The 12,125-nt window shown below is 50.3% G+C and overlaps 7 protein-coding genes across 7 annotated transcripts; 4 read left to right on the top strand and 3 right to left on the bottom strand.

Moving 5' to 3' along the window:
* Positions 1 to 122: 122 nt before the first annotated feature.
* ACLA_019040 (uncharacterized protein) lies at positions 123 to 891 on the top strand (the record flags this gene model as incomplete). Its single annotated transcript, XM_001268624.1, has 2 exons — positions 123 to 746; positions 844 to 891. The coding sequence occupies 2 exons, from the start codon at positions 123 to 125 to the stop codon at positions 889 to 891; spliced, it is 672 nt and encodes a 223-aa protein (XP_001268625.1).
* A 271-nt stretch (positions 892 to 1,162) lies between these two features.
* On the bottom strand, positions 1,163 to 2,844 carry ACLA_019050 (tRNA-dihydrouridine synthase family protein; the record flags this gene model as incomplete). Its single annotated transcript, XM_001268625.1, has 2 exons — positions 1,163 to 2,611; positions 2,677 to 2,844. The coding sequence occupies 2 exons, from the start codon at positions 2,842 to 2,844 to the stop codon at positions 1,163 to 1,165; spliced, it is 1,617 nt and encodes a 538-aa protein (XP_001268626.1).
* A 644-nt stretch (positions 2,845 to 3,488) lies between these two features.
* On the top strand, positions 3,489 to 5,093 carry ACLA_019060 (WD40 repeat domain-containing protein; the record flags this gene model as incomplete). Its single annotated transcript, XM_001268626.1, has 3 exons — positions 3,489 to 3,519; positions 3,568 to 4,394; positions 4,476 to 5,093. 3 exons carry the CDS (start codon positions 3,489 to 3,491, stop codon positions 5,091 to 5,093), a joined length of 1,476 nt encoding a protein of 491 aa, XP_001268627.1.
* A 410-nt stretch (positions 5,094 to 5,503) lies between these two features.
* ACLA_019070 (40S ribosomal protein eS25) lies at positions 5,504 to 6,168 on the top strand (the record flags this gene model as incomplete). Its single annotated transcript, XM_001268627.1, has 4 exons — positions 5,504 to 5,506; positions 5,578 to 5,623; positions 5,854 to 6,063; positions 6,146 to 6,168. 4 exons carry the CDS (start codon positions 5,504 to 5,506, stop codon positions 6,166 to 6,168), a joined length of 282 nt encoding a protein of 93 aa, XP_001268628.1.
* Positions 6,169 to 6,458: 290 nt separating this feature from the next.
* Positions 6,459 to 7,277, bottom strand: ACLA_019080 (putative heme/steroid binding domain protein; the record flags this gene model as incomplete). Its single annotated transcript, XM_001268628.1, has 2 exons — positions 6,459 to 6,944; positions 7,032 to 7,277. 2 exons carry the CDS (start codon positions 7,275 to 7,277, stop codon positions 6,459 to 6,461), a joined length of 732 nt encoding a protein of 243 aa, XP_001268629.1.
* Positions 7,278 to 8,503: 1,226 nt separating this feature from the next.
* ACLA_019090 (GTR/RAG family Ras-related GTP-binding protein) lies at positions 8,504 to 9,924 on the bottom strand (the record flags this gene model as incomplete). The annotated part of the gene is made up of 6 exons (XM_001268629.1): positions 8,504 to 8,592; positions 8,633 to 8,706; positions 8,765 to 9,448; positions 9,505 to 9,606; positions 9,662 to 9,765; positions 9,919 to 9,924. 6 exons carry the CDS (start codon positions 9,922 to 9,924, stop codon positions 8,504 to 8,506), a joined length of 1,059 nt encoding a protein of 352 aa, XP_001268630.1.
* A 1,052-nt stretch (positions 9,925 to 10,976) lies between these two features.
* On the top strand, positions 10,977 to 12,046 carry ACLA_019100 (putative short chain dehydrogenase/reductase; the record flags this gene model as incomplete). Its single annotated transcript, XM_001268630.1, has 2 exons — positions 10,977 to 10,988; positions 11,045 to 12,046. 2 exons carry the CDS (start codon positions 10,977 to 10,979, stop codon positions 12,044 to 12,046), a joined length of 1,014 nt encoding a protein of 337 aa, XP_001268631.1.
* Between the last annotated feature and the right edge of the window lie 79 nt (positions 12,047 to 12,125).

Genomic DNA, 12,125 nt, shown 5'->3' on the forward strand with positions numbered 1-12,125 from the left:
GTGATGACGCGTTTGCGGCCGCGGCTCGCGTTATCACTATCACCATCCTCGTATCTTATTAGCATCTTGCTGTTGACTACCTACAAGAGCAGTCAATTGGACTCTCCATACATTCAGAAAAAATGCCACCGGAGCGCCAAAATACCCAGAAACGCAGACGCCTCCCATTCAATCCTCCCCGCCCGCGAGACTCAACCAGCGCCGCGGGGCCATCCACCGCCTCATCGTCGAAGACAAAACCACCCGCAAAAGCATCCAAAACCACCGCGAACGCGACAGCGTCCTCATCCAAGTCCACGCGCAAACCCGCTGCATTCTCCTCCCGCTCGAAAGCAGCCGCCGCGCCGCGACCTGCCGTGTCCGCGTCCGTCTCCGTCTCCGATTCCGCATCGCAGTCTGGCGCCGGAACGGACTCGGGATCGGAATCCGACAGTCGCGGGCGCGAGCGGTCCCTCTCCGGAGAACCAGAGTATATACTCGCGGAGATCACGAACAACGAGGGCGGGGAGGATGTGATGTCGAGCGAGCCAGCGATTCCGCCGAAGTTGCTGACGCGGTTACTGCACCATCATTTCAAGAGCGAGAAGACGAAGCTGGCGAAGGATGCGAATACTGTTGTTGCGAAGTATGTGGATATCTTTGTGAGGGAGGCGCTGGCGCGAGCGGCGTATGAGAGGGCTGAGGGGCTGGGTGGGGGAATTGATGGTTCTGGAGGCAGGATGCCGATTGGGGATGGGTTTTTGGAGGTATGTGCTGTTTTCCCTCTTGTGTTTTTTTTTTGGTTGATGCTGGATTTTAGGGACTGTGAGGGTTTGGGGTCACTGCTAACGATGTTGGATATAGGTTGAGGATCTTGAGAAGATGGCTCCACAGCTCGCTTTGGACTTTTAGTTTGATGGGTGTGTCTTTTAGGCTGGGATTGGAGTTTCGGGCGCTTGGGAATCAGTCTATTGATAAGATACCACTTGCATGCATATATGCTATGAACATTATGCTTCGCATTGAATTTGCATTGATACATGGTTGGAAACAGATGTCTATGGTATGCTGGGAAGATGAACGCTATGCAAAGAATCGTCAAGTATGTGCACGGTACTTCATGGTTTCGATGTCCAGAGTCTGACGAGAGACGGAGTATATCGGCTCATCAAGTCCGATTGAATTAACCACTGACCAAGCGGTCGGTTGTCGACTGTGTTTTGGTCTCGACAGGCTCGAGAGAAGCTGGCCTTGATTCGTCCGACGCCGCTGTTGGTTCAATTGAACCATTCTTGGGCTTGTCTTCCTCGACAAGATCCTTTTTCTTGAGTCTCAAAGCGCCGTTCTCCAAGGCCTCCTCGGGCAACGGTCGGATGTGAGGTTGACAGACCCACCACGGCCTACCATATTCTGCGATTGTCGCTTTCGAGCCTTTCAGCTCGACACTGGGTTGCTCTTCGAATCGTTCAGGGAATTGCTCGTACTCGTCAAGTCCCTTCTTGATTGCCTGTTCAACAAGCGTTAAGGTATGCTCGAAAGCCTCCATGTCGCCAGGTCGGGACCTTGCAAGCGCATCTCGCGCATCTGTGTGCTTCGCAACCATGGGACGAAGGACCTGGAAGAGATGTCCTTGCATCACCCCGAGACTGGGTGAAATGTGTCTCTTGGACTTTTCACGCTTCTGTCTCTTCCGTGGAGGACCGTCCTCACCACCTGCTTCTCCGGATTCTGTTTGCGACAGCTCTTCAGGTTCCTTGGGATCCGAGGGGAGGTAGAGGGGTTTTCGCTCAGGGACTGGCACTTCTAGGACATATTTATAGATAATGTCCAGATATCGGCGGACGATCGCATCGATCCGATATCCACCCTTTCCATCTTTGCCTCTCCAGTATTCGCGAGTATGAGTACCAACAGGTGGAGGTTTGCTAAAGATGGCGGGATCAGACAAGTTGCCCTCAGCACTCATCACACCATCCGCGCCTGTTGCCTCAAGACAACGTTCGAGATCATCGTGGTTGAGGTTGTTGCCATTCGCGAAAATAACCGTCTCCGGCGGCAGGTTATCGCGCAAGTACCGAATGTAGCTCCAATCGGCTAATCCAGTGTTGTGACCCTTTTGCTCCCTGGTACGCCCGTGAAGGGTAATGATGCTCGCACCAGCAGACAGTATCATCTTCGCATATTCTAACGTCTTTTCCTTCGATTCCTGTATGCGGAACTTGGCGGTTACGGGGATAGAGAGTTCCTTGTGAAGTCGGTTGATCAATTTGTAGATCAGATCCCAGTCCTCCTGCAGAAAGGCTCCGTAGTGGCCCTTCCTAGCAATACCCTGGGGGCATCCAAGGTTGAGATCAACAGCATCGCAATAGGGTGCCACATGACGCGCAGCTTCTATAAAATCATCGGGATCGTTGGCGCAGAACTGTACGAAGAGCGGTCTGTCAATTGCTGGGTTGCCATCAAGGTACGACGAGTTATCATTCTTGTTGATTCCCGCGCGGGTAGGCTGGAAATGTTGCCAGCGGACATTCGGTTGCTCGCGGAACAAGCGCGCATGATACATAGGAGAATATGAAAGAAGCGGTTTCGGGTCATCAGCAGGCATAAACGAACGGGTAAGCATGCGCCAGGCCTTCAAGATGATATGTTAGTCCAAGATGCGATATGGCAGCAATAGGATGCGCGAATAGCTCATACAAATTCGGATCTGTCCACCATAGGCGCCACAATATACTTGGGGCTTCCTATACTTTCGTAGAATTCCCTGCCGAACAACTTCTTCCGGGCCTCTTTATTCGCGCTCACAGGCGCAATTTGCGCTTCAGCACTGGGTTGCGGAGCAGGCTGTGTCTCTGAAACTGCCATCTTTGCAAGTATTGAACGCCGAATATCCAAATTGAGCCGCCCCAGAATCGGGGCAAAAAAGCGTGCAATCCCTATGATTGCTGCTAAAAAAAAAGAACCGAGGATTCGGTATGGTATTGTGACCTAGAGGGGGTTCAACCTGGGATTATGCGATTTCCAGTTGACCTTTTTTTTCGGACGGCAAAGGTGGTCGGAACGGAACAACTCGATATCCGCTTATCTTATCAGATTGGGGTTTCCATATTGAGACAACCTTGTATGTGGGTGATAGTAATGATGGAAAGTGGGCTTATAAAATCTGAAAATAATTGAGATTCACACATTGTGCTTATAGTTATTGTATAGGCTGTTCGTCTCACAATCATCTCTCGAATGGACTCCATTACCTAGGGATACACGTTGAAGTCCAAGTTACGAGCATTGGCTTATGTCATCCAATATCAAGCTTGGCGCTGTTTATCAGTGGTAAAGTCAAGAAACAAAGCCATGTTTACCTCTTAAGGCCTTTCGTTTGACAGCCTTGAAGAATTTGTGTAGCATTTGGAGATCGCTGCAGAGTAATTGATATATAAATTTCTTGACCAGCCCCTGCAGCATTTGATCGTATCACTTTCTGTCTTGCCGTGTTGCTCGTCAAGACCACTATGGACTCTACAGGAGCCGGAGGCAAGTCTAGTGTGCCGAGAAACTAATGGTAAGGAGTTTTGCTCATTTCATTGATAGGTTCCTTGCCCATCGATCTATCAGAGGATGGAGTATACGCAGCCCAGCTCAATGGCAAACATCTCACCGTCCACCTCAACCCTCTCTCTTCAAACTTCCAGGAGGTGCAGATCGTCAAGCTCAAAGACACGCCATCGAGGTTCTTGAAATTCACCCGGCCAAGTCCAGCAAATAAGTCAGATGCGATTGAAGGCCAAGGGGAGGGCGTAGGAAGACGTCTCCTTTGTGCTAGCGATGCGCGCATTCTGGTTTGGGACCTCGAACCCCTGCAGCTACATGCGGAGGTCGAAAACATCGAACCAGGTGCTCTTACTATCGATTTCGGCGGAGACGAGAATGAAGTTATTGTTTTCCACTCGTGGAATACGAAGTTAACAATCCATGCGCTAGACAGCGGTCGAAGCCAGGTTATCAAGGCCCCTAAGTTCTCACATTATAATGGCTTTGGCTATCGACCGAAAACACGGCAGTTTGCTATTTTACTAAAACCAGAAACATCTGATCTATTGACGATCCATGAATTTCGGTCATACGAGCTCATCAAAAGGGTCAATCTTCCTACAGCAGATGCTCAAGGCCTGAAATGGAGCCCCGATGGAAAATGGATAGCTGTCTGGGATGCGGCAAGTGCAGGCACCAAAGTTCTGATATATACCGCCGATGGGCATCTATTTCGAACTTATAATGGTCTGCCAGAAGTGGACAGTGTCCTCGATCTTGGAGTGCGAAGTATAGAATGGAGTCCAACAACTACCCACAGTGGTGGTTCAGATTCGCTAGCGATTGGAAAAATCGATGGCACAATTGATATCCTGAAGACAAAGACAGTGAGTATCATTTGTCTTGGCTTTTCTTGGCTATCAAAAGCTCGAGCTGTCGTGTCACGATCTTTGCTAATCACCCTCTAGTTCTCTTGCTCAATATCGCTCTCACATGTCTATACAATCGATGAGCCCTCACCAAATGCCTGGCATGAGAGACTTTCTACCGCCGACGGGAGACTTGGATACGCGGAGCTACCTACGTCTACTGCATTTAGCATGATCTCAGAATCCTCTGGCCCACCCCGGGGATCTTCTATCATGACATTCAGCGCCAACGGCGCTTTCTTAAGTACCGTGGATCAGACCCGGCCCAACATCGTCTGGATATGGGATCTGCAGACGACTTCTAGTCTTGTTTCGACTCTGGTACACGAACATCCGGTTCGACAAGTGGTATGGCACCCGTCAAGAACAGAGCTCCTTATCACCACGGCCAACGGTGCGGTGCCTGCCGTACGACATTGGTCTCTTGATAGGCCTCCATCAATCGTCGCTGTCCCATTATCACGGAGCGAGAATGGGAAGTATGACGTGAGATGGGTGTCTCTAGCCCAAGACGATGTTTCATTGGTGTGGTTAGGGACGCCCGAGGAGTATGTGCTTGGCCATCTGTCGCTGGAGGACGAAAATCAACAATTCGTCGTCCTAAATGCAGTGAGCAACAGACCTTCCATTGGCCAGGGTTCGAATATGAGCAAATGAGTCTGTTAATAGAGGTATCTTGACGACCTGACGATTTCCATGTGCCTTTTGTTCAACCGAGCTGTTTCGCATGGGCCCCCGAAATAATAAAAATGGGCCGACCTATAAATACATTAATTTCGACCATTCTCCTCACTTCACGCTACTCTGTCGTCCGCTAGCTAGTCGTACTCTTAGCAGTTAGCACCGATGATGTCCTGGAGGAGAGGATGTATACTTCCAGTCGACCAATCGCGGCCCGTGTAGCCGCCCATGCTAACCGAGCTGCATCAGCAACAAAGGGCTTAGGGCTTAGAACCACGTGATGCTGAGTCATCCCCCACTCGAATTTCGCACTTGGGCATTCAAACTTCTGGCCGACGCTTTGTGTGTGTAGCTCTTCCGTCGAACATCCGCATCAGACAGTCAAAATGGTATGTATTGGCAGCACGTTTTCTCAGCAGATAACGGACAATGTGAGGGAAGACTAACGATTTTTTAAAAGGCCGCCGGCGCAGGAAAGCAAAAGAAGAAGTGGTCGAAGGGCAAGGGTACGCACATCCCCATCTCGTCTTCCCCGTCATCACCCAGCACCGTTCCATCTCCATCGAGCGATTATTTTCTTTCGGGCTGGAAGCACTCCAGCAGCGGTTTTTTTTTTTTTTTTGAGTCGGAGAGAAAGAGAAAAGAGCTTGCTGCGAGAAACATGGAGATTCCCTCAACACAGTCGGGCGATATGAGAACCACGATTTTGCTGACATTCTGATTTCTTGCCGTACAGTCAAGGACAAGGCCCAGCACGCCGTCGTCCTTGAGAAGCAGACCGCCGAGAGACTCCAGAAGGATGTCCAGTCCTACCGCCTCATCACCGTCGCCACCCTTGTCGACCGTCTGAAGATCAACGGCAGCTTGGCCCGCCAGGCCCTCGCTGATCTCGAGGAGAAGGGACAGATCAAGAAGGTCGTTGGCCACTCCAAGATGACCATCTACAGTACGTTTTTTCCTCTGCGCGGACTCTCCGGTCTTCGATTTCTTTTTTTTCCCCGGTGTCAGTTGCTAATAGTGTACTTCAGCCCGCGCCGTCGCCGCTGAGTAAACGATTTCCTACGAACAAATCTCGCGGTCCCCTTTTTTATGCTACGAATGATATCACTATAAAATTCGGAAACTTTGGCTGGGCGAATGATGTATTCTGGTGTGGAAACTCAAGTAAATTTAACTTGAAAATCGATCTCAAAATCTGTTCCATCTCGTCTCTCTTCCGCATGGATGGAGCCACCCTTGGCGTAGATACAGTATCGAAAGTTCGGAAATTGTAGTAACACAGCGAGCGACACACGCAACCACTATAAAATACCCGCTCGTAGTATCCCCTCAAAGATCCCTCTACTTCCCTTGCCGCTTCTTGGGCCGCTGCTGCGCCGCCGCGCGACACAACTCCCTCTTCTCCGTCGGCAGCTCCTCCAAGCCCACCACCCTCCCCACCTCAAAGTACTTCTTATGGTTACGGAAGAAGTTCTCCCAGTGCGCCACCTGCCTGTGCACCTTGGCCCAGGCATCTCTCACGTCCTGCGCGCGGCGATTCTTCCGCTCCCCGCTGCCCAGCGCCCGGTCCTCCTCGCTCTCCAGCGGGATATACATCTCCTCGACGCCGGTCAGGTCGTGCGTCAGGTCCTCCTGGAAGCAGCCGGTGACGAAGGCGCGCGTGGCGTCGCGGCCCGCGAAGAAGCTGTAGCCGCCGCCGGGCCCGTAGACGTGCGGGTTCGCCGAGACGTCGAAGATGGTCCCGTTCACGGCGAGGTAGATGGGGAGGGAGGCGTCGGTGCCGTTGTAGAGGGCTAGTTGGGCGGGCGTGAGTGCGAGGGGTCCTTGCTGGAATGGAGATGTTAGAGTGGGCTTTGTTTTCTTCCTGGGGGGGTGTTGGTTTGGGTTTTGGTTTGGGCCGTGAGCGAGGCTTACAATGTAGCGGACTAGCAATGGCCATCTGGTGAACCAGGGCCGGTAGCCCCAGAGAACGGACTCGCCGGTCATGTAGTAGGACAGGCCGCAGGACGCGACGACCAGCGTGACCAGCACGCGGATGATGTCGAGGATGCCGATGCTGCTGCGGGCATGGCTGCTTCGTCGCGGTGCTTTCGACTTGGGGGGTTTGCTGGATGGCGAGGAGGATGTTGGAGGAACTTGTCTCTGGCGGAGTTCGGACATGGTTCTGGTTAGAAGTGATTAGATGGTAGTGAACGGCATTCGAGGTTCTTGTTCTTGTGTGGTGCAAAAGATTCGGTGACTTGGAGTTGGATCAGATGTCTTGAGGACAGACAACATGATGGACTTGCAGTTCCCCGCCCGGTTTGACTGGAACATGGTGTGACCAGGTCTAAACAGCTGCCGTTTTGAATGGTAGACATCGAAATTTCGTTGACTTTTACAATACTACAGTTTAGGATGGTCGGCTTGTCTCAATATGTCTGATTAAATTACGTGGAAAGGGATTTGTGGGCCTTAAGGAGCAGGAATGGCTAGGTGCAATTCCATGAGCCACAAAACTCGACTGAAAGAAAACGATATTGTTTGCATCATCAAGCTATATGCCATAGAGGATAATGCTTAAAAAAAACACTGATCCATGCAGTACTCTCGACAAGTCTTCCTCAATGTACTATCCTAACAACCCAGTGTCGTCGACTATATAGAGGCTAATCACGACGAAGGATACTCTGGACGAGAATAGGGCATCACATTTGTCAGTTGAATAAACCTAGACTGAGAAATCATTAGCAACCGTTCACACACGATCATGTTGCAAATATCAAAGGCAAGTGCCAAAAAAAGTCAGACATCCAAGGAAGAAATTGCGCACAGAGCACGTCTAAGATGGGTTCTCAGCGACGGCTAGCGTGGAAACTGCGAATGTGGAAAAAGTTTTCATCATTTGAGAGAGAGAGGAGGATTCTCATCTGGAGAAAGACGCGAGAAAATACATGTACTTACCCAGATGTGAGGACTGAGGACGACGATGAGCTGCTATATTCGAGGTTAGTCGTATAGTCAAGCTAACATTATGCTTAAGAAGCCCTCTGACGAGGGAGTTGGAATTGTGGGATCTGTTGAGACTTGGGAGTGAAGAAGAGAAGAGGAAGAAGAAGTTGGGATGAACTTTTGGAGCTCAAGAAAAAAAGGAAAAAAGAGAAAAGATAAAAGTGGGTCCGGAAGGTCGATGCCTTGGTGCCTTAAGCTCTTGACTCAATATCGGCTTCGATCAAATTATTGGTATGGTATTCATTCGTTCAGAGTTAAGTATGAAAAGATTGCAGTAACGAGTGCTTCATAGTCAGATAATCTTTGCAAATCGGTTTGTCACCCTCCCTGAGTTTGTCATACAGTCATCCCGATCATTTCCCAAAGCCGATGCCTCGAATGTCATGCACTATTGCTTAGTGCTCAGCTTCTCGGCCCTGGCTCGACAAGCTGAGGTTGTGTCTGTGGTTCGTCTGTTTGATCTGCGTCCTCATGTTGCTCCCAACTGCGGGAAAATACATCATTCAGTGCATCCTGGAACGTACGGCAATTCATGTCTATGAGCCCCTTCTTTTCCTTTGCTTCTGGATTTCGAATCACGGAGACCAGGCACAAATATCTTTTGGGAGTCAGTGACATCTGGTAAAATCAAAGAGATCCAAGCACCCAGTACATACTTGTTCATCTCCATCAAATGTATCATGGTCTCATCGTGTAGGACAACGTGGCTTTCTGCCTCCTGGATTTGATCTCCTTTAGGTTTGCGATCCGGGTGGTCCCACGAATACAGCTCGGAGACATCGACAATCACGTCAATGTAGTCCGAGCACATTTCATAACACGACATGTCTACCGGACGAGTGTCAGAAGCAATGTAGATTTTGCTCAGAACGTCAAAGAGATATGTCTTTTCAAATCCACAATTATTGGCGAGCGTGTTGATCAGATTCTCCAGAGTTGAGAGATTCGGGATCAGCTTCTGGATGACTTTGCTGAATGCCTCGAAGACCGAGTAGTCGTAGATTGAGGTCAGGTAGTAGTGCACCGGAGCGTTCTCGTAACCCGCGTCACTCAGCTCATCTGAGATTCGCTGCACTATGTCTTGGAAGGTATCTGTGCGATATTCGTCTGAAAGACCATCGACCTTGTGGATAAAGACTTCAATATTGATGTTGGGGTAGTATTGCTGAACTGTCAGAATGGTGCGGTTCAGGCGAGCCACAGAGTCCAGATAGTCATCCTGGGCATCGATAACCCATACCAGCGCACCAAGGCTGCCAAAGATATCTTCGAGATCAAACGATGGCTCGAGGTACTCCAGCTGACCGGGGAAATCCCAGACCTGGAAGTCCATGAAAGAGCTAGAAGCAGGGGTAAGCGCAAGGCTTGGAAGACCAATTCAAGCTTCTCCACTTACTGAATTGAATCTTTTTGGATGCGAGTCGTCGACTCAAGGAAAAGGGTTTCGTTCGGGGGCATCTTATGGAAAACAACACTGGCGATGGACGACTTGCCGCTCCTGTATGGAGTCAACATCTTCATCACATAATAGTGGGAATAGAACAGGGCTTTACCGGCGAAGTCCCATTAGGAGCAGGCGCGGTTTGGCATCTTGGGGCTTGGTCGTGGCGAGATGATCCGACTTTGCCTGTGCGGGCGGGCCCAATTGCTGATGGATCTATAAGAAAAGTAGGCGTCACCTTAGGATAGCGCCATGCCGAGAGAACCATTCATTGCTATGGAAGAACAAGTCCGTCGCCAAGAAGACAAGACTTCTGGCATATCTAGAACCTGAAGGGGGATATGCGCTTGAGTTGATGGGCTGTCTTACATCCATGGCAGTCTGTCACAAAATCTTGTCGATTGTCACCCAGACACAAGTTCAACTTTCTAGATGGAACGAGTAAGAGGCTGGCTAACCCAAATGGTATCTTGCAACGAAGGAATAAGGTGCTTACCAAGGATCGATCTCAACACTGGTGTAAGAAGCTCAAGTTCGTTGAAGGCGCGTTTGAGGGACGGAGGACCGTGATCTTCTACCGAAACCTTTATTATTATAGATTGATACGGAAAGACATTCACTGTATCACACAGTCACCAGACTTTGAGGGTATTCAATCTGTAGACGTGGAATCGGCAGCGCGCAACCAGCAAATGAAGCAGAAGCTGGTCACCTTGGGATCATGGCTATGCGCAATTGGAACGAGCCAAAGCCGAAAGCACGGATGATATACCGAGATGGTAATCAAAGCGCATTCACATAAGAGGGGGGTGGGTAGTCCTAGTGTCTAGTGTCCTACTCCCTCAATCTGGTGGTGGAACAGGTGAGAGATAAGCGGATTCTGTTGGACCGGAGAGATACAGAGTGATCCGAGGGACTACGCTCCAAGACTGGAACTGGAGCGATTCAGATAGAAACCCCAAAGAAACTGAGATTGGGATATTGACCAGACGAAAAAAAAAATTTCCAGTGTCGATTGAACAGGAGAGACCATCAAAGAAGCAGCACAGGGTTGGTCGTCCAGAATAAGCTGGGGAAAAGGTGTCTTGGCAATAAATACAATATCGGAGAAGAACTCTCTACTGATCTTCCGCCTCTGCATGCGACGTGAAAGACTGGCTTGTCATGCTGTGGATAGTCGAAAGAGGCAGCTCTCCGATGCAGATTCGATGGTTTTGAAGACTCAACCAGCTGGTTCTCTCGATAGGAAAACACTGCCATTCCGTGATGGATGACCTCATCTCCCGAGTGCAACTGTTCCCATCAACCGAACTCCGAATGTGGCTTGGAGAGAGTCAGATTGGAGACTCGACGCTGACCCATTTTTGGCCACAACGCGATGCGATTATTTTCTTACCACCCAGCTCAGGACTATTTGATTTTGATTCATGAATGTCCAGGTCTGTGGAAGAACTGACTTTGTTTCAAGAGACACCGATAGAACAGATCTCCCGAGCCCCGACGAGCGCAACCTGGGTTCTCGGAACGAAGCTGTCTCGCTGATAACTTCCCTACCATGATGCATCTACCGGAGAAATTGACGACCTCGCTTGCCTACGTTGGCGCTGCCACATCCTGTTTCCTCGCTATTCAAGTTGCACGACACCTGTATTGCTATCTCCGACCTTCCGGTCTTCCGCGTTACAACCCCCCTGGGAAAGATGCTTGGGCTCTGGTGACCGGTTCCACCGACGGGATAGGATTCGGGTTCGCGCAAGAACTTTGCAAGCGTGGCTTCAATGTGTTTCTGCATGGCCGGAACCGCGACAAACTCCTGCGGAGGCAGGCAGAGCTTCTGGCCGATTATCCCAACGCGAATGTCCGGATCATCGTCTTTGACGCGGTGAACAACCACGAAGATCTCGATACCATCGTGCAGGAAATCGGTGACACCCCTCTTACGGTTCTGATCAATAATATTGGAGGAGAGGTCACACTGTTCACGCGATTGGCCGACTTCACGTTTGAGCAGGCGAACGCGACTATCAATCTCAACAATACTTTCATGGTGCAAATCACACGGAAACTGCTCCCGATCCTCGAGCGAAACGGACCCGGTTTGGTTCTCAATATCTCGTCGGCAGCGGCCTATGGGATGCCTACTCTGAGTGTCTACAGTGGTACTAAGGGATTCGTGGACTCGTTCACCCGGTCGCTGCAGGCTGAGATGACGATCGACGGGAAAGATGTGGAAGTCCTTGGGTTGCGAGTGGGCAATACGCAGAGCAAGGGCAATGATGTCAAAGTCAACCTGTTCACGCCCACCTCGCGTGCCTTGGCCGATGCAGCTTTGAATCGGGTCGGATGCGGCGGACCGATTGTCTGGGCATATTGGCTGCATTCCCTTCAAGGCCTCAGCTTCCACATAGTCCCACGACGTAAGCTGGTTCGAGTGCTTGGGGATCATCTCAACACCATGAAGCGGGATCACGAAGCAAAGCTGGCCAAACAGCAATAGTCGGTCAGAAACTGCTGTCCGGTCAACTTAGGTGGACCAAGACATTTTGTTCATGTTCGACAAATCTTACCACCACCAC

Source organism: Aspergillus clavatus, genomic scaffold, assembly GCF_000002715.2.
Source record: "Aspergillus clavatus NRRL 1 1099423829805 genomic scaffold, whole genome shotgun sequence".
Classification (NCBI taxonomy): domain Eukaryota; kingdom Fungi; phylum Ascomycota; class Eurotiomycetes; order Eurotiales; family Aspergillaceae; genus Aspergillus; species Aspergillus clavatus.